The 27697-nt window shown below is 31.2% G+C and overlaps 1 protein-coding gene across 1 annotated transcript in view; it reads left to right on the forward strand.

The window, feature by feature from the left end:
- Positions 1–27162, forward strand: part of LOC111695354 (uncharacterized) — a 56954-nt gene extending 29792 nt beyond the window's left edge. Inside the window, exons 6-13 of the mRNA XM_023464658.1 lie at positions 12346–12400; positions 13399–13457; positions 15273–15324; positions 19507–19604; positions 20181–20231; positions 23618–23746; positions 25632–25733; positions 26695–27162. Of these exons, the coding sequence (XP_023320426.1) occupies positions 12346–12400; positions 13399–13457; positions 15273–15324; positions 19507–19604; positions 20181–20231; positions 23618–23746; positions 25632–25733; positions 26695–26890 (742 nt within the window). The 3' untranslated portion in view covers positions 26891–27162. The remainder of the gene's footprint in view (positions 1–12345; positions 12401–13398; positions 13458–15272; positions 15325–19506; positions 19605–20180; positions 20232–23617; positions 23747–25631; positions 25734–26694) is intronic.
- The last annotated feature ends 535 nt before the right edge of the window (positions 27163–27697 follow it).

A 27697-nucleotide genomic window follows, 5' to 3' on the forward strand; every position in this document is an offset into this window, starting at 1 on the left:
TATGGAGTCTGATTTCAATCGTTTTTTTTTTGTTTCTTGCAATTTGTAATATCTAGGGTGTCTCAAAAAATATTGCAATTAAGTGACACATTTTTTATTGACTTTGATCCACGTGGGAATTATCTAAAACATTCTTTGGCATTTATTAATAATTTGTACATTGTCCAGGGTTAAAGAATACAGCTATGAAGTTACATGCTAATAAATCAAAATTACGAACACCTAAATGCATCGGATGTTATTTTTGCAACAAAATAACATAATTGTTTTACAATATCAAATATTAAAATACTAAATACCTAACAAGACAATTCACAAATTCGAGAAATAGAACTGAAAACTTTGAAACCTGCCAATGAAATCAAAACAATCAGCGACATTTTAAGTTTTTAAAAGGTCGCGAACAACTTTATAGTGTAGTGAAATAAAAATATTAGTTAAATTCCATAAAGTTGACACTCTAAAGTCTCTTAATGGAATTAATTTAATATTTGTTTGAAGTCAGTCTTTTCTTACGTACTAAATATCATATTCCATCATATTTTTATTCAATTTTAATTTAATTTTGCATGAAATATTTGTAAACTAACGAGTTTCTAACTTAAGAAAGTTTTAAGTTCTAAAATCATTTTACAAGCTTTTTTTAATCTTATATAAACAGAACACTAGTTTAAAGGGAGTGACCGGCTATGTAAGGTAGTTGAACTGAGGACGCAGTGTTGTGGAAAACTTCTTTAGGATTCATTTGAGACATATTTTTAAAATCTGTAAATCCTGAGTTTGAGCGCAAATTCGACGTTCAAAACTCCTGATTTGGGGGTGGATACGCTTTCAGAATGAGTTTTTTTCAAATTATTAATCTAAAAGTCAGGTAGCTAGATTCTTTACCGTCCTCACCAGTTTAATCTAAAAGTCAGGTAGCTAGATTCTTTACCGTCCTCACTAGTTTAATCTAAAAGACAAGTAGCTAGATTCTTTACCGTGCTCAATAGTTTAAACTAAAAGTAAGGTAGCGAGGTTTTTCAACGTCCTCACTAATTGAAACAAAAAGTTAGATAGCTATAGGTTCTTTAACGTGCACAGTAGTAAACAAAATGTAAGGTAGTTAGATTCTTTAACGTGCTCCCTAGTTTAATCTAAAAGTCAGGTAGCTAGATTTTTAACATGCTCGCTAGTTTAAGCTAGAAGTCAGGTAGCTAGATTCTTTACCATGCTCGCTAGTTAAAACTAAAAGTAAGGTAGCTATAGGTTCTTAAACATCCTCACTATATTAAACTTAAAGTAAAGTAGCTAGGTTCTTTGCCGTGCTCACTAGTTTAAACTAAAAGTAAAGTAGCTAGATCCTATAACATCCAAACTAGATTAATTTTAAAGTAAAATAGCTTGGTTCTTTGCCGTGCTCGCTAGTTTAAACTAAAAGTAAAGTAGCTAGGTTCTTTAACGTGCTCACTAGTTTAATCTAGAAGTCAGGTATTTCGATTATTTAACGTCCTCACTAGTTTAAACTAAAATTCAGGTAGCTAGATTCTTTAACGTGCTCACTAGTTTAAACTAAAAGTAAGGTAGCTAGGTTCTAACATGCTCACTAGTATTAGTAGTAGTATTTTGAATAACTAGTTCTCTTCTTCCACAGAATCGATGTTTTTATATGAAATATGACTTAAATAAAATATCCGATCTTTTTCTGAATACTATGCATCAGATCAGATCAAAGGAACTGATCATATCCATGAAATTGAATTTCAACTTTCAGATTGAATCAAGAACAAAAAAGAGCGAGAAGCGAAAGGTTATAAAGAAGCATTTCTACAAATTTTTTAAATTTAGATTAAAACCTTTTGTAATTAAAAATCTGAAAATCTAAAAAATAGATAAATTCAAAGCTTAAAGTTTTAAGTAGAGTTGAAATTTTCAATTTAAAGTATTTTCTGAATTAATTAATTAGCACTCAGCTGTTAAAATGTTTAATTATTAAGTTAAATTAATTTTGAAGTAAAGTTGAATTTACACTTAGTAAAATAACTATAGTTGCCAACGGGAAACTGTTTAAAAGGAAGTCGAAATTTATCAATCGTATGTGTATTTGATCTATACATTAAGTTAAAACGCAAACAGTTTTAAAAATCATTTTAGGGCCCTACAAATCAACTTATTAAGTAAACTGGGGTTTTGTACGGTGGCAGGCGATTTTATCAATATAATGAAGACAACTTTTAATTTTAATTTTGATTTTTATCAAGCTTTTAAACAGCAAGGATACACAAAAAATGGAAAGAGAAAGAAGCTGTCAATTAAAAAAGCTTTTCATCAATTGCTTGTAAACTTCGATTCGAAAAAAACTTGTCAACAATTCAAACTTATATAAAAGTCGTCTTCATTATATTGCTATAATCGCCTACTACCGTACACTGCTCAGTTGCTTTGTTTTATGTTCAATGAACAATTTTAAAATTATAACTTGAGTCTAACAATCGTCTTTTTTGTCTCCAGTGTAATGAGTCCCAAACCCCAATGTATATTTATTGGTCCCAAATCCCAATGTATATTTATGGGTCCCAAATCCAATGTATATTGATGGGTCCCTAATCCCAAAGTATATTGATGGGTCTCAAATCCCAATGTATATTGATGGGTCTCAAATCCCAATGTATATTAATGGGTCCCAAATCCCAGTGTATATTGATGGGTCCAATCCCAATGTATATTTTGCGGAATGCTTTATTATTATATGGAAACAGTTGCTTGGAAACCAAGTTTTGCCTTGAATTTTTTTTTTACAAAAGTCAACCTATTCAAAAAAACACTACCGTGGTTCTGCAGAGTTCTACGATCAAAATTTGAGGCAAATCGGGGTTGGGGTTTCTGATTTATGGTCGGACATACGAACAAAGAAACAGAGATTACTACTTTATATATACTAGCTTAAGTCCCCACCGTTTGCCCACGCTTTGTCGTAAATTATGATTTTAGCTATTTTTCCCGATAAAAGTGGACCCATTAAACTTAGAATCTTAAAATCAAGCTATATTCCCGTGGTTCTACTGAGTTCCCCAATAAAACTTGAAGCAAATCAGTTCCTGAGTTATGATCGGAAATACAAACAACCAAAAAAAAGATTACTACTTTATATATATATAAATTTAGATAATGAAAAAGGTCAAGGTGTGTGAGCAGGAACATTATTAATTGAATAAGGCTATAAATCACCCAAATGTATTGTTAACCAAGAATATATCAAGCTATTTCTATATATTTTCATATTATCTAATATTATGCTTTTGTAAGTAGAATATGAGAAATATTGACAACATCACAATACATGTGATTTTAGTCTCTTTGCAATCAGAGCCCAAAATTTTAGACAGAGAATCGTACTGAAACCCAGTATCGGGATCCCGATCAGGCACTTTGGAAAATATCAATGTAAAGAAAATAACCAGATGATTTTAGAGATAACATTTTTTTTGCAAATTTTAGACCTTATAATTTCAAGTTTCCGCTGTTGATCACGAGTTAAAGGGACTGTAAAGGAAAAATGAAAGGGGGTATAGGCTGAAAGCTAATCACTTTAGCTCTTGATCGCGACCCATGAAAGTTTTATCTGATGTTCCTGTCTCGAGAAATTGATATAAAACTGTGTTAAGATTATACGTGTCTCCGCCTGTATCACGTGACCACTTTACTGCACTGCCATTGGTGGAGTTTCTGGTCAAGCAATATGGACGTATAAATAATATTATGAATTAAATCTATAAAAAATAGAAATAACAAATATAAAATTAGAATTGGAGTAAACCTAAGTTACAATTAGCTATCTCTGGGATATCATCGTTTCAGATTGGTTGCATATTTTCTGAATTTGATCTTTTTAAACCCACTACTTTTATACAAAATTGTATATATATTAATTTTCGTATAAATTTGACAAAGTTGTAAATCAGTTTCTCGAGACAGGAACATCAGATATGACTTTCATGGGTCGCGATCAAGAGCTAAAGTGATTATCTTTCAGCCTATACCCCCTTCTTCACCAACAGTTTCTACCTCAACTCTTTTAAAAGAACAACTGTTAAGAATTTGCATTCTTGAGGTTTTACTAATTTTCTTCTCAACAATCTAATTTTATTTTCAAAACATGAAAGCCAGGAAGGGGAAACTATATTTCAGACAATATTTAAATCTAAAATTGTGTTATTTCTCAAGGGGCTGTAATTGAGTGTAACCCTCCATTTTTAAAGAAGCAAGTCCGATTCACAACGGTACTTTTTTAATCTATGTCAATTGTTTGGCTGTTAAATTGACTTGTATATTTATGCTGCAAAGACAATAAATGAAATTACCCCAAACTTACATTTTTCGAGACAAAAAACAAAGATATCTTCCTCATTTTTACTCAGCTAAGGATAAAAGGTACTGTTGTGAATCGTACATGCCACTCTTTTTTTTTTAACGGAGGGTCTCTGAAAGGTACGTCAACAGCCCCTTTAATACATGAAGCCGAGTTCAAATAATTTGATCCACGGCTTAAATTTGAGACGCGGCTCAAATATGGTTGGTTCCACTTAAAATTGTATTCAATGTTTCAATATTTAAGCCGCGCTCAACTGAAACCGGTTTTTGGCGGATTTGAGACGCAGCTCAAATTCGTTCCCCCCCCCCCTAATGCCAGCTGTCTTGACCATTAGTTTTTTATTGAAAACATTTTTTTCTTACACCAAATCCACGGAAGGGAATGTAAACATATCTTTTATATATATATATATATTCCAGTTAATTCTTTTTGTGTATACATAATATAATATATATATTATATATACACAAAAAGAATTAACTGGAATAGAGTTAAATAAGTAATATGTGTAATATGAACAATATATTATAAATTGTATGCAGTCAAACAATTAGTCAAAAAAGTCAAATATATCAAGATAAAGTTGGGGGGGGGGGGGCATTTACTTACTTTTTTATTCTAGCTTGGGAACCCAGTGTGGCGGCCACCGTGTACCCGCCCTATGGCATAAAATACGATTTTAGCTATTTTTCCCGTTAAAATTGAGTCCACTTAGGTTATTATAATCTCAAAAACAAGCTAAGAACATTCCCGTGGGTCTCCCAAGTTTTCCAATCAAAATTTGAGGCAAATTGGTCCAGGGGATCCTGAGTTATGATCGGACAAACAAACAAACAAACAGTTTGTTTATTTCCAATTCTTTAAAAGGTTTAAAAACCCCTCCTTAAACAAGCCGCCCCCCCCCTCCCCCCCCAATTTTCGCAAAAGTTTGTTAATTAGTTCGACCCCCACCATACACATACATCTTCTTTCAGTTTGTTTTTAACCTTTGTGACAGAAACAATAATAATTTTCAAATTTTAAAAGTGATTATTTGCAAATTATCTTTTTTCCATCTCATAATCTGAGTTCGTTTCCCTTATGTCCATTTGACAGTCCAAATTTTTATTTTGAATAATCTTTTTTGTTTGTTTATTTTCTTGTGATTTTTAACAAATTTTTTTTATTTTTATTTTATCGATTTTGATGGTTATTTTATCGTTAGAACTGGCGAGGGTCAACCCAGACCGAAATATATTTTCAATAAATGTGGAACTAACATTTACTTTTTTACTCCATCACCATCACCGAATTTTAAACAAACAGAGATTACAACTTTATATATAATAGATTAGCAATTCTAGCATGCTAGCAAACCTATCCAGTTTTTCTGGAAGCAATTTTATCCCAGTCTGTGGGGATGAAAAGCGATCTTTGTTTTATTCGAATAAAGTAACTGATTCACGGTAAACTATTGGTCCGGGATAAAATTATGGTGAGTCTTACCTTGAGAACTCATTTTCACCCTTTAAATGGAGATTTTTTTGTGTTTTCTATTTTATACTTTTTTGTTAGGCTATTTAATTTAAGTATATAACACCTCTTACGCCATTTTTAACATGTTTTAAATGAGAGATAAATTATGATTAAAATTTTCCCATACAGAAGTCTTAGCCAGATATCCAACATAAAAGTTTTGCCTTTTGGTTGAAAAAAAGAAAATTGTAGAAAATTACATTTTAAGGCGGGTAATTAGTTCTTTTTAAAAAGCAAAATTATAAAAAGGTTTAGAAAAGACTGGTTTGGAAAGAATATATTTTACATGCAGTAGCTTTAGTAGATATAAGATGTACTTCCAAATAGTTACAACTTACAAATAATTCCAAATACTTAAGATGGAGATCAATGTTTCATACCGATATTCACAATAAAGAAGGTCTGACTCCAAGCAATGATCCTCAAATTTAAAAGTGCCCACGTTGAATATCGAGATCAGACGTTCAAGATTAACAATAACACAAAAGTTCCGATAAACCTTTTTAACCATCCAATATAAAATAAATGCGGTATTTTTAGTGTTTATTTTGTGTTTGTTTATTTATTTCCATGTCTGCCAATTGTCAACTGTGTCAGAGTTTCTGTTGATAAATCTTTTCCTAGGTATTCTTTCTGGTAAATAAAAAGGTTCATTCTCTGGTTTATTGCTGGTTTTTATTTAATCTATTTTACAAATGGCATGGAACTCAGTAAATTTGATAATTAATCTTTAAAATCCCTCCACTAATTTAATGTAATATTTTTGTTTGAAATAAGTAGGTTTTAATTGTATAAAGTACGGAATTCGCAGAATGTTTTTGTTCATAAACATTTTCGATATTTAAATTCATATTAAAAAATTAACGTGTTTTTAAAATATTAACATGCGGTATTCTCTCTCATAAATTCTCATGTATCTAAATATGTTTCTTGAACCTGCAATTCGTCTTTTTTAGTATTTCGAAAAAATGTCGCCCTAAACATAATTTGTAAAATTTCGGAACGTGATATGTTTTCTAAATAAGCACTTTCGATACATGTCACCCTGAATATACCCCGTGATGTGCTTTATTCTTTTCAACCTGAATTTCCTAGTAATTAGTTCTTTCTTAACAAATATGTGAACCCCATTTCCGTAACTTACCAATGTGATATATGTAATATCTATTGTGTTTCACAATTGTAAACCTATAAAAGAAACGGAAAATATAAATAATTAGTTTTAAAAAATATTGTGTTTAAAATAACATGTTGATTTTAAGAATTTTTCGAGCACTTTATTTTAATTTGCGTCCTCAAAGTCCACCCAGTCGACTTAGAATTTTTAAACCAGTAAAACACATTCCCGTGCTTCTGAAAAAGTATTAAAACTAAATTACAAAAAAACAGTTTACTATTTTCATGGCAATCCCAAAATTTCTCAAGATCTGTTAAAAAACCAGAAACAGAATAACCAAGCACTCAAACAAGGGATGTAATCGGTCGTCTTTGCAATAAGGAAAGAGATCAGGGTTCAAAGGGAATGGGGTTTAGCAAAGTCTTTGGGTTTAGTTATGGTGACATACAGTATATCGAACAAGTGTTTACTGCGGCATCTGTGTGTCTCTAGTGTACATAAATCTGAGCCCCAAACTTGTGTCAAACTCAATAATTTTTTAATTGATTCAGATATAGACCAGTATTCTAGACATACAATTCAGGACTGTCGCTGGGAAGAAGGGCGCGTCCCCCCCCCCCCCCCCCTCCCCGTGTTATATATGTAATAAATCTAGGTCCCGAGATTACTTGACTCTTAGTCTAATTTCAGTCTCACTGACTCTAACTCTAGCCAAAACTCAAGGCTCTATATATCTCTAGCCAAAACGCAAGGCTCTATACACGTCCGTTTAAATCAACGATTCATACATTACTAATTTATTAATACAGGTAAATAGAACTGACCGGAATGGTTGGTCAGGGTGTAAACATGAACATAGATAAAATAGATAACGAAACATAGATAATAAAGATCGTACTAATCATGGTAGCATATATCATTACATATATAATGTGAGGTGAAATAAGTTTTTTTGCTGTATATGAAGTATTTTTCCCCCTCCCCTCTGTTTACCCTGTGAGCCCCCTTCACTGTTCCTGCAAATTTTCGTTTAAACAAACCGCCCCCTCCCCCTCCCCCCCCCGTTCAGAAGAATTAGGGGCGGGTGCTGGATGCCCCACCCCGAGGTTTGACAATTTTTTCCTCCCCCCTTCAGGATGAATCGCTCACTTAGTTGCGCCTATAATTCTCAGCATTCTCAAACCCATTTTAAATTTTCATATAAAAAAAAGCCATTTTGAATGTTTTTCGTCATGTTTTTCATATTGCCAAATAATCTAAATATTTTTTGAATATTTGAACTTTGCACAAGGAACTTTTCAAAGTTAGAATATCGATTTTACAAATGTACATTGATTGGTTTCTGCATTTTTATTTATATGTAGAATGACGTCTACAAAAATCCCCCTCTTCTTTTATAAATGCACATGTTTACCTTGATGTTCAATGATAAAGAGTCTGTACAATTCCCCTGTACAAACTGTCCATCAGCATTCTATACTCTAACCTTTCTCCGGTAACAAAGGAGATCAAAGAAATTGAGTCATTGATTTGCTAATCCCTTTATCTGTACATATGCATCAGGTCAAGGATGTAATGCAAGGAAAGTTATTTCAGAAGTGTACACATCTTTTGTACTGCAGTGTACTGTCTCTGGGCGGTACTGTAAACACAAGACGGATGTCAAAGCCTGACATGAGATCCATCTTTCACATTAAAAAATCAATGAAATATTCTGGTCATAGGAAATTTTTATGTGAATTATCAAAATTATCAAAATTTAATGCTTTTAACCTCCTCGGATACTAAACGAACACTGATGCATCTATTATTGTTTACAAATTCCGCCCAAAGAGAACTGGTTTCAATGTGTACTCAGATCGAGTATACACGACCGCAATTAACTTTCTTTGCATTACACCCTTGCATCAGGTTGAAAAAAATATGAATATTAGAATGCTTGAGTTTGTGGCACGGACTCAATTCCTTTCTCAGCATATTTTAATTTCATTCATTAAACCATAATTTGTACTTTTCATGCATGGAATGTTGTTCTAACTTTTATAAATTGAATCGTTGAGTTCTCTCATCCTACCGCAGAGTTGGTCAAACTTTATTCTCAAACTCTGAGTTCAGAGATAAATCAAAGCCATGACATCAAAGCAAATATGAATATTGTATGATTTGCACTTTACTCTGAGTCTCCTTGGGATTATTCCAAGGGCTTTATATGTATCATCATATATGCATTTCTTTGTAAAAACCTGGTCTTTTCGCATGCTAAGAAATTCAGCTAATCCATGTTAAAACCATCTCTAACCAAAGGAATAGTTTTATTCTAACAAAATTAGAATCAATCAAAATTTAAATTGAATCGATCAATTATTGAGACACTTTTCACTGTATTATACATATACGTTGATTATACAATACATACTTCATAGCAAATGCTTTACATCTAAAGCCAGAAAAAATACACATCCATCTAGATTTTTAAATGTTTTATTATTTGACAGATTACTTAATTAACTTTTGAAACTTTTTTCCTATTTTTCGTATTTTATATTTTTTCTATTTTCCATTTCAGACTCTTTTTTGCCAGGTTTTGATTACAATGAATAATTAAAAATAAGAAATTATGGTATTTTTTTAATTTTGAGACTTCAAATGGTTTATTCTATATAGTTTTCTGTAATATTTTACAGAAGTAACAAACAATTTTAAAATACTCCTTTAGCACTGCAAGCTATTGACACAGGGTTGAGGTCTAATTTATTCTACAATACTGGTCCGTCTTTGTTACTCCTTAGCTCCTGTAGTTATAATTTTACTGACAATTGTAGGAGAAAAGCTAATATATCCGGTTTTATATATATTATAGATTCAAAACATTTTTCTTTAAAAGCTCTATAATTATGAAAACATTTAAGATTTCAATATTATGTAGAATTTATGACATACATGTCAGAAGAACACATTTTATTGTTTCAATAATTCTGAGGGTTCTTTGTTCAAAACTGTTTAGTAAAAATATGACTGTATGTAGAAGTATAATCCAATTTAGTAATATTTGGTTTATATAATATCTATTATGCTACTATAAGTGACAATGACATAATAAACAAATATGAACAAAAAGTCGGACAACATAAATGTATTTAGATAATTTGGAAAACATAATAAAGAAAAATATGTTAAAGGGACTGTAAGCGAAATTCAAGTAACTCTTCAGTCAAAGATTGCAATGCCTGATTAACAACAGGACATTAACAACAGGACATTTACAACAGTACATTAACAACAGTACATTAACAACCGTACATTAAAAACAGTACATTAACAACATTACATTAACAACAGTACATTAACAACAGTGCATTAACAACAGTACATTAACAATAGTATATTAACAACAGTATATTAACAACAGTACAGTAACGACAGTATATTAACAACAGTACATTAACAACAGTACATATACAACAGTACATTAACAACAGTGCATTAACAATAGTACATTAACAGTACATTAACAAGAGTACATTATCAACAGTACATTAACAACAGTACATTAACAACAGTAAATTAACAACAGTACATTAACAACAGTACATTAACAAAAGTACATTAACAACAGCACATTTCAAAGCTTTGTCTACCAAGTATGCTTTAGATATCCATTTTTTTATTATTGAAGACTGATTTTTTATCGTGGTCTGCAAAAGTGACTGTTTAAACTGCAGGAAAAATATAATTTAGTTATCAAAATTAAACACCATTAAGTTTAGAAAATCGCAATATTATAAAGATCTATGACCATCAACTAAGCTTATTTTATGGTCACATGGAATTTGAAATTCTAAAATTTCCTTTTGAGTAATTTTTGTGTAGAACATCTTATGAAAAAGTTATAAATGAAGTAATATAAATAAATCAGAAAAAAAAATTGAACTATTAATTAATTTGTATTGGACAAATAAAAGTCGTCTTCATATTCCACAATGTGTTGGGTCTAACTTTTAAGAAAAGATTAACATACATATTAATGAAATAATTTGATTTATAAGATAAACCTAGTATAGTCAGAACCCTCAAATTACTATTGGTTTAGGTAGACAATTTAAAATCCGGTGATGGTGATGGACCAAACCTCTGTAGAGTAAAAAAAGTAGATGTTAGTTCCACACAGTTCCACATTTATTGAAAATATATTGCGGTTTGGGTTGACCCTAGTCAGTTCTAACGATATAATAACTATCAAAATCGAAAAAAAAAATTAAAAATATTGTCAAAAACCACAAGAAAATAAACAAATAAAAAAGATTATTTAAAAAAATTTGGGGCTGTCAAATTGAAATAAGAAAAAGATAGACAGTTTGGACCCCTTTATCTGATTATCATTCGTGTCAATATTTTTTCTTTTAAGGATTCAAAATTGAAATATATTTTTAAATGTGTCTCCAATCGGCTGGTCGGTGTTTAGAAAATGTAAAAAATAGAACTTTTGCATTATTTAAGCTATACAGATCTAAAATTTAATTATTTTTTTTATAAAAATGTATTTATTTGAAAAGCCCTTAAAATGGGTGTAACTCATAGCATGCGTCACGTTTCATGTTTGTCAATTATCAGACGAAAACAAAAAATAGGGTTAATAACTTAATAGCCAAAAACCGGTAAAGATGTAGAAAGTACAGAAATACCACTTTTGTATAACACATGATCATTTAACTTTTTTTATTAATTAGTGTTTTCGATGTAAAAGATTGTTTAAGAGGTATAAAAAGTACAGCTTTGCCCAAATTCAACATTTTTCATCCCGTCGCGTGATCTAGATTAAAAGTTAAAACTATTTTTATTAATTAATGTTTTAGCTGTGAAATATTTTTTAAAGAGGTATAGTAAGTGCAAAAGGTATCAAAAAAGTACAGTTACTTAAAACATTTATCGCGACTATTTTTATTAATTAGTATTTTAGATGTAAATGAATGTTTGAAAGGTATAAAAAATACAATTAACTCACTCTTGAACATTCCTCGCAATAAGACTTTTAAAATATTTCGTTAAAGGGACTGTACGCGCAACTTTAGGTGACCCTTTATGCAAAGATGACAATGCCCTATTTGCAATGTTACCCTTGAAACCTTAATCTGATCAAAAAAATTATTTTTCTGACTTTAAAAGTATATAAGTTCTGATTATTTCTTTATGATTTCATCGATCTTATTTGCAAGAATTGCGCATTTTAATAGAGAAACCGCAAAAGAAAATAATATCTATTTCATACTTGACCAGATTAAAGTTTCAAGGGTAACGTTATAAATCGGGCATTGACCTCTTTGCACAAGGCCCACAGTCCTAGTCCATTTAATTAATATTTTAGGTGTAAAGGAATGTGTGAGAGTGATGCTGACAGGATTGAGTGTGCTCCTGTCAAGGTATTTAATAAATTTATTCTTTAAAAGATTGAAACCATTGTATAGCATGTCAGCTACTCTCTCAAACTTATTTTAACAGGCTAAGATTTTCATTTTCAATAATTCTTTTTTGCAAATGTTTTCCAAATTTCCAAATTCTTGTCTCTCAAATTTTTATTTTCCCAACCTCTTGTGTTCCAAATTTTTGTTTTCCCAAATTCTTGTGTTCAAAATTTTTATTTATTGAACTCTTGTGTTTCAAATTTTTATTTTCCCAAATTCTTGTTTTCAAAATCTTTATTTTCCCAAATTTTGTTTCTCAAATTTCATTTTTTTTAAATTCTTGTGTTTTAAATTTCTATCGATTGAACAAAACTAAGAACTTTTGAACTCAAATTTTTCCTGTTAAACAGACTTAATCAAACGTTCTTTAGAAAAGTTATCTTTAGAAAATATTCATTATAGAATATACATGTCGGGAAAATTGCCAAATGAGATGTGAGTTTTTTGGAAATTCCTAATTTTGGAAATTCCTAATATAATGTTGGCAAAAATGAAACAGATCATATGAGAAACATTATCAAATTTGGTTAAATCAATTAATCGGTTTATGTCTTGATGTTGAATTACAGTTTTTTTTATTTTTTTCTCAATTACGACTTTTCTGAGATTTTTAAAAAGAAATATTTCTTAAATATTTTGACTTTTTAATTTGAATCATGAATTATTCTAAGTTACGCGGAATGTTGTTTTGTTTACTGACTTGACTTTTAACATCTGTTTTACCAAAAAATTAATATCAGAATTGTACTACAATGACTATCTCAAATTTACCATAAATAAATGGTAGATAAAACGAATTTGTAAAAGTTGAATTTGCAACAAAAAGTTATATTTTTGTCACAAATACGTTTTAATCTAGACCTTAATCTAAAAAGCTAGTAAATCATCTTTATTTAAAATATTTGAAAGATAGTTTTTTCATATTTTGTAGATTTGCCAAATTGTTTATTGTTAAGGTTCACCAAAAACTGGTAAAGATGACTGTAAAAACACAGTTTGCTGGCAGAGAACCAAGGAAAACAGAGTTTTAATTCTCGAAATATTTAAAATATGCTAAAATATTCAACATTTTCAAAGTAAACAATGATTTACTTATTCGAAAGTTAGTTAGTCGAAGTCAGTGGGGTTGGTAATTGTCTAGTTGTCTACCTGCGGGTGGTTGGTAGTTGTTTACCTGTGGGTGGTTGGTAGTTGTCTACCTGCGGGAGGTTGGTAGTTGTCTACCTGCGGGTGGTTGGTAGTTGTCTACCTGCGGGTGGTTGGTAGTTGTCTACCTGGGGGTGGTTGGTAGTTGTTTACCTGTGGGTGGTTGGTAGTTGTCTACCTGCGGGTGGTTGGTTGTTGTCTTTATACTGCCAGCCTATAATAGCTATCCTGTACACTTGCACCTTGCAAAAAGTTATAAAACAACAAATATCTAGAAATTTTTCCTACGGGTTTTCTTCCAAGGACCTGGAACTCTATTCCATTGGAAATAAAATCATTAGGCACCCTAGCAAATTTTAAAACAAGTATTAAAAAAAGTTTTCTTGAAGAATATAATACTTTTCGTTGTATAAATCGAAATTGCTTTTCTTGCTAAATCTTGATTCTATCCCCTTTCCCCTGTTATTATAACAAAACAAAATAAAACATAAACATTATAAACTTTGTGTGCTGGGTTGTCCCCCTCCCCCTACGATCCATTCTTCTTATTTTCCTCTCTATTCTTAAATACCTTCCCATTATCTACTACTTTTCATTTTCCTCCTTTTCCTTTTGTTCTAGATTGTTTTTGTTTTATTTGGTTTTATTTAAATTGGACATGGATTAATCGCTGCAGAAGAGCCTCTCATTCAAAACAACCAACAATGGTTAGAGAGGCCCTGGCTAAATTAAGATGTAAAAATTGTGAAACTTAAATAGTTTTTAATTAATTATTTAGTCAAATATATATCTATCTATCTATCTATCACCTGTTTACAAATAAGCAGCAGAAGTAGATTTTGGCCTGAACCACAGTATAATAATCATATATGCAGTAAGCTCTCGATGAAGTTCCCAGCCTATGCATTGGTAAAGGATTAGCACTCTATACACTAGAACCCCGTTGGTCGAATTTAATAATATCCCCTAATGTTAAGCCATTGGGTGCATCAAGATTTATGGAAGAAATCGGGAAAATGAACAATTTGGTTTATTAAATGTGATTGGTGTATGAAACATCTTTCTAAAGAGGCAGTTGAACCAGCCGTAGCTATCAAAACCACTTATCATAAATTATCTAGACTGGGAGTGGGATTTTTAATTAAATATACCATTATACCCGATTTTTTAATTTTTAATAATTTTAGTAATCTTTAATGTACCTTTTTTAATGAGTTTCATCAACGGTTCACAACGGTGCACTATCAAACCGCAGTTTCAATGGAAAATTAAAGCTGTTTAAAATGATAGATAACTAGAAATTAAATAGTATCTTACAATTTTTGAATTTCCAGAATGTGTCTATAGTTTCCAAAATTTACTTTACGTAACTTCAATTATTTTTCGGCAAAAAAAATAAAACTTTCCTGGATAGAGATTTTATATTTTTCTTCTGTAAAAATGAAAATTGTCAAGTTGGTCTGGAAAGTTTAATTTGAATCGACTTCAGACAAATATCCTTCTCATCCTCCAATATGTATTCTTTAATTTTATTTAGTTAAGAAAAATTGTAGGTTTTAAATCTGTGTTTTTATCGTTTGAAATATACTAAAAAACAGCCATAAAATGTAAAGACTATTGCATAGCTGTTCCTAAAACAGTAAACTTTCTATTTTCTACAAATTAAAACTGTGCTCTGGTTCAGAGAGAAAATGAAGGATATGGTGCTTGAAGAGCATGTGGAATGCGGCTGCCAGGAAAACAAATATTGAAAAAAGTCCCCAGCTCGTAACCTTTGTATTGCTAGTCCCTTTAAAACGTGCAATCAATGATCTCTATCATTTGTTAATATACAGATTAATTTCACAGCCAATCAGAAGTCAGGGAACTTTGCGCTCCACCAATAAGAAAACAGAGAAAGAAGGTTTATCCAAAATCAAGGATTAAAGCAGATTCTCAGTAAAATTTAGAAGTCCCCAGTGTGGAAATCGAGATCAAACAATCGGGATTATGGGTATTCAGCATAAAAGTTCTCGGCTCTGACCTCGTGAGAATATGAGTCAGCTGTCTTTGATGATTTTAAACTTAATCGCATCAAATTAGAGTTGTCAATGTTAATTTCAAGAAAAGTGTTGTAAATAGCCAATTAGAATAACAAAACTAAATCAAATAATACCCAAATTACGTTTATACTTTATTAAATAGTGTAAAAAAAACATAATCTGTTTTATGGTTTTTTTACACTTCTGTTTTCCATATTTCCTTCCAATCCTAAAACCTATTTTCAAGGATTTATTGCTCTCATTTAACAAACACGAGAGATGACTCTCACAACACTCAACACAAGTTAAAAATCGGACACATCCATTTATATTACAAGAGTAGAAGATCGAGGATAAAGCTAGATAAAAGATGTACTTGAATCCAAGGTTCAGAAGATTTGATATACAGACACAAAGATTTATATTGTTCACTCATTTAGCAAGAAACTCCATTTCTTTGCTTCGTTTCCGACCTATCAAAAACTCAGATAGAACTATAGGATCTAAGCCAGGGGGCGGAAACGCTATGTGTGTGTGTCTGTACCAAAAGAGTGTGTGTAAAGTTTACCGTACCGAAAGTGTGTACTATAGGTATATACAGTACTTACGAATCTCCGTATTTCTACAGTCTAGGAGAGTACATTAATTATACATATTTGATTAAAGTTTACAATAAACTAGTCGTTATTCAAGCTTAATCATAATTGAAAACATTGTTCTGCAATTTCCTTGACTGTAGTCATGGTGTGTGTTTGTACAAAAAGAGTGTGAGTAAAGTTTACCGTACTTGTCTGCAAAGCAGTGCGACTGGCTTTCTCATGCCGCCAGACCAGCGCCATTTCCTTTCCCTTTATTCCTATTCCCTGATCTAAGTACAACCTGCTCTGAACTAGTCAGAAAAAGAGACCCGTGACAGTTCGCCTTGAACCTATTGCACGATTGGTTACAACTTACATTTCTCTCTATCGACAATTACATGCTGGAATCGTGTCGTTAGTGCCATTGCCGACATAGTATGTCGGAAACTGTCGATGAGGTTGAGTCGTGTATGCGACATCGGCCTAAATTTTTCTTTCTAAATTTTCTAAATTTTTCGACACTTCTATTTGTACGACTTTGTGACCTGGTCTGGCTGCTCTAGTTTTAATTTTATAAAAAGAACAAAAGGTTTAGAGGCCCAAAAGAGTGTTGAAAAGGAACTGAGTTTGTGGCAAGAACTCAGTTCTTTTCCCATCCATATTCTAACATATCTTTTCAGTTTTATATAGGTCATTGAATCTAGGCGGGGGGGGGGGGGGGGGGGGGGATTGCCCCAACATACGACAATATTTTGATAGAATTAAGTGCCTTTGTTTGAACACACAGATAAAAAAATATTAGATAAAAGAAGAAAAATGTTGGAGCCAAAAAATGAAATAACATTACATTGTTATCTAAAAATATGTAGGTAAATAGTGGATTGAGATGAAAGTAATATATCACGATTAATTAAAACATATCCAACGAAAATCCCGGTTTGTATATATATATATATTTCTCATTTAGGGTTAATTGTATTTTGGTTTAAAACAAATATCAACATATTATTCATAATCTTTCTTCTATTTACATATATAATATGTTTAGCTTGTCTGTTTGGGTGTTACTTTGCTTGTTTGTTTGTAAAACCGGTTAACCCGATCGTATTCAAAGAAACTAAGTCTTTGCCGCAAACTTACTTTTTTCCAATCCTTATAGCTTTGTAACCTGATGATGAAATCCTTTGATATTTCAAACTTAGATTATTTAATCTAACAGAATTCATAGTTTGAAATATGTAAGGTCCGCAACATTTGGTTCCAAAGATATAGTGATTAGAAAATCAGAGTTTGTGGCAAAGACTTAATTCCTTTATGGGGTATTTCACATGACCCAATAGAAGGTTTATGGACGATCAGAAAAAGGAAAAAATGCTCCAAAAATGTCACTTTTTATGTTGGAAACCCACTAACAAAAAGGAAAGGTTCGTTAAATATCTTGATTATCAACTTATTTAATAAAAATGTATGAAGAAAAGTAATTTTTAAAGTTAAGATTATTACAAGAAATATTGCACAAGTTCTAAAGAAAGCCTAACATTTAAAAAAAAATCAATTTTAATAAAAAGAAAAATTTATTTGACGCGGAAAATCTTTCATATAAAAAAGAGGTTGGGGTTGTATGCGAATTGGCAGCAGAATTCTTCGTTTAAGTCCCCATCCCCATAAACACGCGGATTTAATAACAGTTCGGTCATATTCCCAGCCAGCTGTGACCTTGGTTCTCAATCTTATTTTTTAAACATAAATTTTGTTTTATTCTTTTTTTTCGGCGAATGCAGAAAGTAAAAAAGACAACACCGTTTAGAAATGTATGAGTTAAAGACCAGAACGGGATTGAATTTAAATTTAAGAAACAGGGTGCACCCCCCCCCCCCCTGTCTATATCTCTACAATCTTCATATAACAACTTTTAATCAGATTATAATTTGAAGATAGAATCGGTTAGATAAGTATAGATTATAGATTATAAGTATAATGAACTAATATTAAGATTAATTTATATTAGGCGAAACTTTGAAAATGGCAATAAGATGAATTCCAAATTTAAGAAAGAAAAAGAAAAAATATTTAAGCTTTCTAACAGGGAAGCAAACAGGATGTAACAAACATAAAAGGGAATACTAATTTGCTAAAAATTTCCAAGACCTTGGGAACTGGGGAACATGTCGTAAAAGGCATTTTAAGACTTCAAAAAATGTCGTTTAAAATGGGTAAAAGAATGGCATTAAATATGCATCAAAAATTCACAAACTTTCTTAAAAGTTAAAATATTCCAGTCATCAATCAACATTTACCATGTTTCAAAAACTCCAAAAAATTGATCAAGAAATATTTGATTCAATTCTTTTAGAGGGGCTGAAATTCACTCTTAACTGTCATTGGGAAAATAAAGATGAAAATAAGGTCCAGCAAGGGACTACAGGCGTATTTTTAAGTGAACCAGATTTATAATTATAATTCATAAATAGCTTCATTAAGGTACCCTTTAAACCTTATTCTAATGATGGAGAAAGAAAAGAAAGAAAATTGTCAAAATTCAACACTTTTTCAGATTGATAAACGATATTTTGATAAAAACAGCTGCTATAAATGGTCGTTCTTCCAAGTTCCACAATTAAAATGTAAGGTCAGTCGGTTTAGAATTCCTGAGTTATGATCGGAAATCCAAGCAGACAACCAAAATTACTACTAAGATAGATATTTAGATAGATAGATAGATGGATAGAAGGATAGAAAGATAGATAGTTAGATTGATAGATAGATAGAACTAATCAAAATTACAACTACATTTTATTCTCATGAGTGACAAAAAAAAATAGGTTTTCAGCTGTAATATTCATGATTTTGGTATGGGGGGGGGGGGGCTTATGACTCAAGTTCTCCAAATAACAAGAAAATAACACAACTTTATTAGAAATAGAAAATATTTACAATTGTCTAATGTTTGTAACAGAAGAAAAAGAATACATTGACGAATTGAAGAATAGAATTACAGTTTGATAATATCATCCGGGGGCACTTATGAAATTTCCATGGGGGGGGGGATAAATAAATATCTTTAATTCTCCTCCCCTTGATCCCCCCCCGCCCCCTTTTACTACCTTATGTTTTCCAGCCTGTGAGGGGGCCGTCACCCGAGTTTAACAGAAAGTCTCCAATGATATCAGCATATCAACTGTTTCGGTGCAGAAGGTCGTTTTCTTTCGACTGTTAGACGATTTTTGATTTTCCACGGTAAACACCGGGCACTTAACCCAATGTACAGCAAAAATCAGCTTCCCCACATTTCGGAAAGTTTTCAATATTTGAATATTAGTGTAAACATATATCTTCACTATCCTGCCTGGGACAGTTCAACAACAGAACCTGCGAGTGCGAGTGCGATGATCGTCTTTACTCGAATGATCGGCTAAGGTGAGTGGAATGATCGTCTTTACTCGAATAATCGGCTAAGGGGGGTGTGATGATCGTCTTTAATCGAATGATCGGCTAAGGTGAGTGCGATGATCGTCTGTACTCGAATGATCAGCTAAGGTTAGTGCGATGATCGTCTCTACTCGAATGATCGACTAAGGTTAGAAAATCGTCTAAAAATGGAGTGTTCGCAAAAGATTTAAAATTTAATTGCATCACAATTAAATCGGTAACGCTTTGATTTCTCTTTTTATGTTTTGTAAAGAAAGTGTTAAAACATACCCAACATTTTGTAATCCCTATATCTTTGCAACTAGATACACTATTCAATCTATAAACAGCATTCATAATTTGAAAAATCGAATTTATCGCAAAAACTCTAATCTTTAAAAATTAAAATTACAAATGCACCATTATTTCTGAAATAATTGCAACTAATTGTAAAACTTTTTATTTCTTTAAACTTTAACAATACATCGCTTTTGATGAAAAAAGTTTGTTTCTCTTCAAAAAGAGTTTATTCTCCTAAAAAAATCTTAAATTTTATTTTTTTTAATTGTTAATTTATTCATTTAGATGTGAAATGAGGAAGAATACATACTGGGACACTACAGCATGCCAATGCAGGTTTAGTATTATATTATAGAACAAACAATTCAAACAACCGCGCGGTTCCCGACAGTATCCGTTATAAGACAAAAATGTGGAAGATACATGACCGGTTCCCGACAGTATCCGTTATAGGACCAAAATGTGGAAGATACAGGACCGGTTCCCGGCAGTATCCGTTATAGGACAAAAATGTGGAAGATACATGACCGGTTCCCGACAGTATCCGTTACAGGACAAAAATGTGGAAGACACATGACCGGTTCCCGACAGTATCTGTTATAGGACAAAACTGTGGAAGATACATGACCGGTTCCCGACAGTATCCGTTATAGGACAAAAATGGGGAAGACACATGACCGGTTCCCGACAGTATCTGTTATAGGACAAAACTGTGGAAGATACATGGTCGGTTCACGACAGTATCCGTTATAGGACAAAAATGTGGAGGCTACTTAGTCAATTCACGACAGTATCCGGTATATGGACAAACATGTGGAAGATAATGGTTACCCAAAAAAATGAGACTTCATAGTTTGATATTTCCTCCATTGTTTCTTCAGCACAAAACCTTTTTTTGAAGAACCATAAAAATAACAATCATTCTTGAACAAACTATAGTTTTTAAGAAATCTAAATGCCTCTCAAAAAATGTAAGATAACTTGAAATTACGTTTGCCCCCAGGCCATTTTATTAACATTTAATATCTACCAAAATAGTTTTAAAGTTTTTATAAACTTGTATTTTCTAATCTCTATATCTTTGCACTCCAATATCATAAACCTTTAATATTTCAAACTAAGATTTATGTTAGATCAAATAATCTAAGTTTGTAATATCAAAAGCTTGCCCTGTCTTTTATATTGATGAAAAGACTAAGGTTCTGCATGGGTTGGGACTAGATTCAAGAAGAATTTATAAAAAGGCCTGGAGACAGAAATCTATAATTAATCTTTATCCTATATCAAAATCCTATATGCTGGGTCCTGGACCGGGGCCAAGGGTTCTATATCAAACTTTAGAAAATATAAAAAGATTAAATTAAGTTTTTGTCGGATAACTTCCAGGAATATATTAATAAATTGATAACAGACAACTGCTTTCATTTCTACCCACAAACAGGGTGTTTAATGTCATATTTTCACAAACTGTAAAGCTAATCTATGTATAAATATAAATTTGCCTTGTGTGGGTCGGTGTTTGTCTGTTTGTTTGTATCCAATAAAAGTAAAAACGGCTGAACCGCGCGATAAGGCCCACATTTTGTGTGGGACCTCATGGGGCCCCAGGAAAGGTTTATGAATGATCAAAATTTCAAATATTTGTCTCCATCAAAATTCGATTTTCATTAAGTTTTTAAAATTTTTTAAAAAATCCACGAAATTTTTTGTTAAAATCTGCGATCTTTGTTTTGTTTTGTTTTACGATGTACACATAAGAGAACATGTTCACAATTGAAATAGAAGCTGGGCGCGAAGCACCCTAAAAGGCTACTAGTAATAATTAGATATTAATGATAATTAAACCAGAACCCTTATTTTTTTTGATAAAACATCGGAGATAATAAAGTAGAGTTATTAAAAAATGAACACAAAGGTTGTCAAAAATCAGTGTGCCTTCAAGAAGTAAATATTTGATTCACTCTTTTTAGAATTTGGAGAAAATATTCCTAACCAACCACAATAATATTTACTCCTTAAACACCATATTTGTATTTTTATTCAATACCTTTTAGCCAAATTGCTTACTTAAACTCACTTACCTTATTTATTTTTTTAAACGGTAAATTGCGTTTTATTATAACTATTTCAAGTTGCTAAATGAAGATATTTAGCTGAAGACTTGAGTTTAAAATTCTAGAAGTGAAGCCTGCACTTCAACTATTTATTAGAGCATTGCAAATTCTAACTAACTTCATTTAGTTAATGTTTCCAATAGATTAAAGGGATTATTTCCATAATTCAGATGTGGCCCCCTTAATTAAAGTACGTCATGAACCGTTACAGCAATTTTCTTTTAAATGGAATTGACTCTTTGCCACAAACTCTTATTTTCTAATCCCAATATCTTTGCAACCGGATGACGTAAACTTTTCAAACGTAGACTTCTTGATCTAGCAGAATTAACAGTTTGTAATAAAAGGTCTATTCAAGTAAAGGATCAAATAATAAAAAATATCTTCATTACAACTTTTTTCAATCCTGAAAAGAGTTTATCCGTAGACTAGTATCCTGGAATATAAAAGTATCTATTATCTAGGAGTAAGAGTGTATGGTATATAAAAGTATCTATATTCTATATCTAGGAGTAAGAGTGTATCTGTGTATCCTGGAATATAAAAGTATCTATATTCTATATCTAGGAGTAAGAGTGTATCTGTGTATCCTGGAATATAAAAGTATCTATTATCTAGGAGTAAGAGTGTATCTGTGTATCCTGGTGTATAAAAGTATCTATTATCTAGGAGTAAGAGTGTATTTGTGTATCCTGGTGTATAAAAGTATCTATATTCTATATCTAGGAGTAAGAGTGAATCTGTGTATCCTGGAATATAAAAGTATTTATTATCTAGGAGTAAGAGTGTATCTGTGTATCCTGGTGTATAAAAGTATCTATTATCTAGAAGTAAGAGTGTATTTGTGTATCCTGGTGTAAAAAAGTATCTATATTCTATATCTAGGAGTAAGAGTGTATCTGTGTATCTTGGTGTTTAAAAGTATATCTTTATCTAGGATAAGAGTGTATCTGTGTATCTTGGTGTATAAAAGTATCTATATCTAGGAGTAAGAGTGAGTCTGTGTATCTTGGTGTACAAAAGTATCTATATTCTATATCTAGGAGTAAGAGTGTATCGGTGTATCCTGGTGTATAAAAGTATCTATATCTAGGAGTAAGAGTTTATCTGTGTATCCTGGTGTATAAAAGTATCTATATCTAGGAGTAAGAGTATATCTGTGTATCCTGGTGTATAAAAGTATCTATATCTAGGAGTAAGAGTGTATTTGTGTATCCTGGAATATAAAAGTATCTATTATCTAGGAGTAAGAGTGTATCTGTGTATCCTGGTGTATAAAAGTATCTATTATCTAGGAGTAAGAGTGTATCCTGGTATATAAAAGTATCTATATTCTATATCTAGGGTGTATCTGTGTATCCTGGAATATAAAAGTATCTATATTCTATATCTAGGAGTAAGAGTGTATCTGTGTATCCTGGAATATAAAAGTATCTATATCTAGGAGTAAGAGTGTATCTGAGTATCCTGTTGTATAAAAGTATCTATATCTAGGAGTAAGAGTGTATCTGAGTATCCTGGTGTATAAAAGTATCTTTATTCTATATCTAGGAGTAAGAGTGTATCTATGTATCCTGGTGTATAAAAGTATCTATATTCTATATCTAGGAGTAAGAGTGTAGCTCCACGAGGTGTGGATCAGTATCCTGGAGTAGAGTGTAGGGACGGATATGTCGACCATCCTCTCATAAATTCAGATTTAGTAAACAGCTCTCCAACCAGAGTAGAGATTGTCAGGTTATATTCAAAATATTTCGGAATTCTGAATGAAAGCAGGGCTGTATATTTTTCTTATTTTTGATGATTTGGAAGAGCATGTTTTTCGTTCATTTTGATACATTTCCAAAAATTCATTTAATTCCCCCAAAATCATTTTATTTCCCCAATTCAGCAAAAAAAAGTAATCTTCTCTTAAAATTAGATCATTCGCACGATAACAATATTTTTTAATCTTCTTTGTTTTTGGTTCAAAAGTTTTTATTTTAGTTACAAAACAAAATACCGCAAAGGGGCATATAACAAATAGTTTCAAATACATTTTTATAAATAATCTATCGTTAAAACTTTTGCGCTTAATCCTTTTGGTTGCATTAGTTATCTTTGCTTGGTTCTAATAACGGGATATCCAAGAGGATTTGGTTCCGATAACGGGATATCCAAGAAGATTTGGATCCGATCATGGGATAACCAATAAGATTTGGTTCCGATCACGGGATATTCAAGAAGATTTGGTTCCGATAACGGGATATCCAAGAAGATTTGGTTCCGATCACTAGATATCCAAGAAGATTTGGTTCCGATCACGGGATATACAAGAAGATTTGGTTCCGATAACGGGATATCCAAGAAGATTTGGTTCCGATCTCGGGATATCCAAGAATATTTGGTTCCAATCACGGGATATCCAAGAAGATTTAGTTCCGATCACGGGATATCCAAGAAGATTTGGTTCCGATCACGGGATATCCAAGAAGATTTGGTTCCGATCACGGGATATACAAGAAGATTTGGTTCCGATCACGGGATAACCAAGAAGATTTGGTTCCGATCACGGGATATACAAGAAGATTTGGTTCCGATCACGGGGTATTCAAGACGATTTGGTTCCGATCAAGGGATATTCAAGAAGATTTGGTTCCGATCACAGGATATTAAAGAAGATTTGGTTCCGATCACAGGATATTCAAGAAGATTAATTTCATCCTTCGGACTAGAAGATATGAATAACTACTTAATCTAAGGATGAACAGCACAAAAGTTTTGTCCTCTGAATGATTTTTTTCTTATTTTTCTTCTTGGATCAAAACTTGACAAGGTTACATTTAATATTCACGTCATTTTGGACACACTGTATAACAAATTTTGAATTAGGGCTTCAAATTAGATTTAAAATCCAATCTCATGCTAGGCTAGCTATAGCAACAGAAAAATTTAAACTTTACACAATATTTTGAAAATACATATTTCAGAGTTTAGACTTTAAGTCAAGAAAAACTTCCTTCGTGTAAAATATATAAATAAATCTAGGAAAGGAATGATAAAACGATTTGAATTTTTGATTATTTGAATATTTGATTATTTGAATATTTGATTATTTGAATATTCAATATTTGAATATTCAAATATTTAAAAATTTGCATATATTTGAATATTTGAATATTTGAATATTTGAATATTTGAATATTTGAATTTTTGAATATTTGAGTATTTGAATATTTGAATATTTGAATATTTAAATATTTGAATATTTTAACATTTGAATATTTAAATATTTAAATATTTGAATATTTAAATATTTGAATATTTGAATATTTGAACATTTGAATGTTTAAATATTTGAATATTTAAATATTTGAATACTTGAATATCAAAAGATTTGAAAATCTAAATATTTGATTATTTGATTATTTGAATATTTGATTAGTTGATTGAATATTTGAATATTTAAACACTTGAATATTTAAATATTTGAATATTTGAATATTTGAATATTTGAATATTTGAATATTTGAATATTTGAATATTTGAATATTTGAATATTTGAATATTTGAATATTTGAATATTTAAATATTTGTATAAATTTGAATATTTGAATATTTGAATATATGAATATTTGTTCAGTTTAATTCTTCTTGGATGTTTCTTCACAGTTTCGTTATTCTTCGCCGCCTCTACCTTGTACTACAGGAAGAAGGTTAACAGGCTCGTCACTTCACACTCAAGGAAATTCCAATCTCAGTATTTACAAATTTATAAAAACTCATTTCTCGCCTCGAACTCGACTATTTTAATCCCTATTTCTTTAAAACCTTGCGGTGGAAACCGTTGAAATTTCAAACTATGAAATATATCTGTCACATCAAAAAGTCAAAGTTTGAAGTATTAAAGCTAGACCATCAGGTTTAATAATATAGGGATTTAACAATAAGAGTATAAGGATAGTAATTAGTTCTTGCACGATTGTTAAAGTGGTCAGCAATATAAAGGAAAATATGAAGACGACCTAAATTATTATTGTTTCAAAGTCGTAAAATCAACTATCTTTTAAATATTTCCTTCATTTTAGTTTTAGAGGTTTTAACCGAAATATGGGTTCTTAAAGGGGGTAAATAGAATCTTAGAAACGTAATGTGGTAATATGAAGGGTGGGGGGGGGAGGACCTTTCATCGACTAATTTAACTTTCTCTTATGATTTTATTTCACGTTGGGGACATCTTAAAATAACTTTTCAAAAATAAGTTTACTGTAAGCATTTTAAACTCATTTAAGTTTTGGTCTAAGTTTAAGCCTACTTAAAGGATATTCTTGCACCAAGTAGATATACCATTTTCTAACTTCTAAATATAGGGTACCTACAAAGAATGAGGCTTTAATGACGACCTTTGTCTCTTTTAAACTAACTGTCTAAAGATTGAATTAGGTTTCCTGACTTGCATATGCAGTATTTTGATGATACGTTAGATAATTTAACAAAAAAAATAAAACAAGATTAGTTGCAGGGAAGTATGAATGTTTAAAAGGAGGCCAAATAAATTCTGTTCAGTCGTCTCTGAATACTCGTCCTGTGTGGGTAAACCGGTATTTTCAGGATTGAACAAATTAAATGAACTTTAATTGTTTATTTTGCAGTAAATTGAAAATGAAACAAACAAACAGTATTTACCGAGTGGAATGAATTGATAGGAAAGAAAATGATTTTTCCAAATCAAAACCTAGAAAATCCACTTCCCAATCAAAACCTGCCAAGCCCTCAAAACCAGTTCTTATTCCGATCATGAGCCACGAGCCATTCCTCGAGGAGATGATTTCTCCTAATGACACCTTTGAGCGATACAATGAACATGGTGTTAGAATTGACAAAGATTATTTTGAAGAATAAAAATGTAGGCATACTTCGTAAGGATAAAAATGTCATGTGCTTTTGTAGAAAAGACGTTTGAGAGATATCTTTTTCCCCCTCCATTGCTATTTTTGAAACAAAAATTATGAAAATATTGTTTTTCCGAAGCTACAAGCATTTGGGACCATTACAATTAATTGCTACATAAATTTTGGACCGTTAACAAGTACATTAAATGATTTGGGACCGGTAACAAGTACATTAAATGATTTGGGACCGGTAACAAGTACATTAAATGATTTGGGACCTTTCGTGACAACATTGAATTAGAAAGTTGAATTGATTTGAGACCGTTTTGTGTTTGTTTTATTACATTATCAAAGCTGTTATTTTATGCATTTATTGATTTAATCGTTATTTATTAATTAAAACCTTTTTTGCAACTACCGATTATAGATAATTATGTAAATAGACCGCTCTAATGTATAAGTTGTAAAAATGTTCAACAATTTGAAACTAGGATATATATATAATGTACATAAAAATATTCTATTCTAAATAGATTTAAAGATTATTACAAATGATTTTTTGGCTGGGCTTAAACGTTTAAAAAACCCTTCGCTGATAGTTATATAAACATTTTTTACTAAACCATGCAAATTATATGTATATAAAAGATAGAATTTCATCAAATTTATTTAAAAGTTTTAAATTAAAACTGCTTTTTGATGTATATAAAACTTTCTTCTGTGAAATTGTTCACATTTAGCACAAAATAAATTATAATATCAAAGATGACTTTATTGTAACTTAATTCCCAGGTTTATTAGATTAGTCTTACAATAT

Source organism: Eurytemora carolleeae, unplaced genomic scaffold, assembly GCF_000591075.1.
Source record: "Eurytemora carolleeae unplaced genomic scaffold, Eaff_2.0 scaffold8, whole genome shotgun sequence".
In the NCBI taxonomy this organism is placed as follows: Eukaryota; Metazoa; Arthropoda; class Copepoda; order Calanoida; family Temoridae; genus Eurytemora; species Eurytemora carolleeae.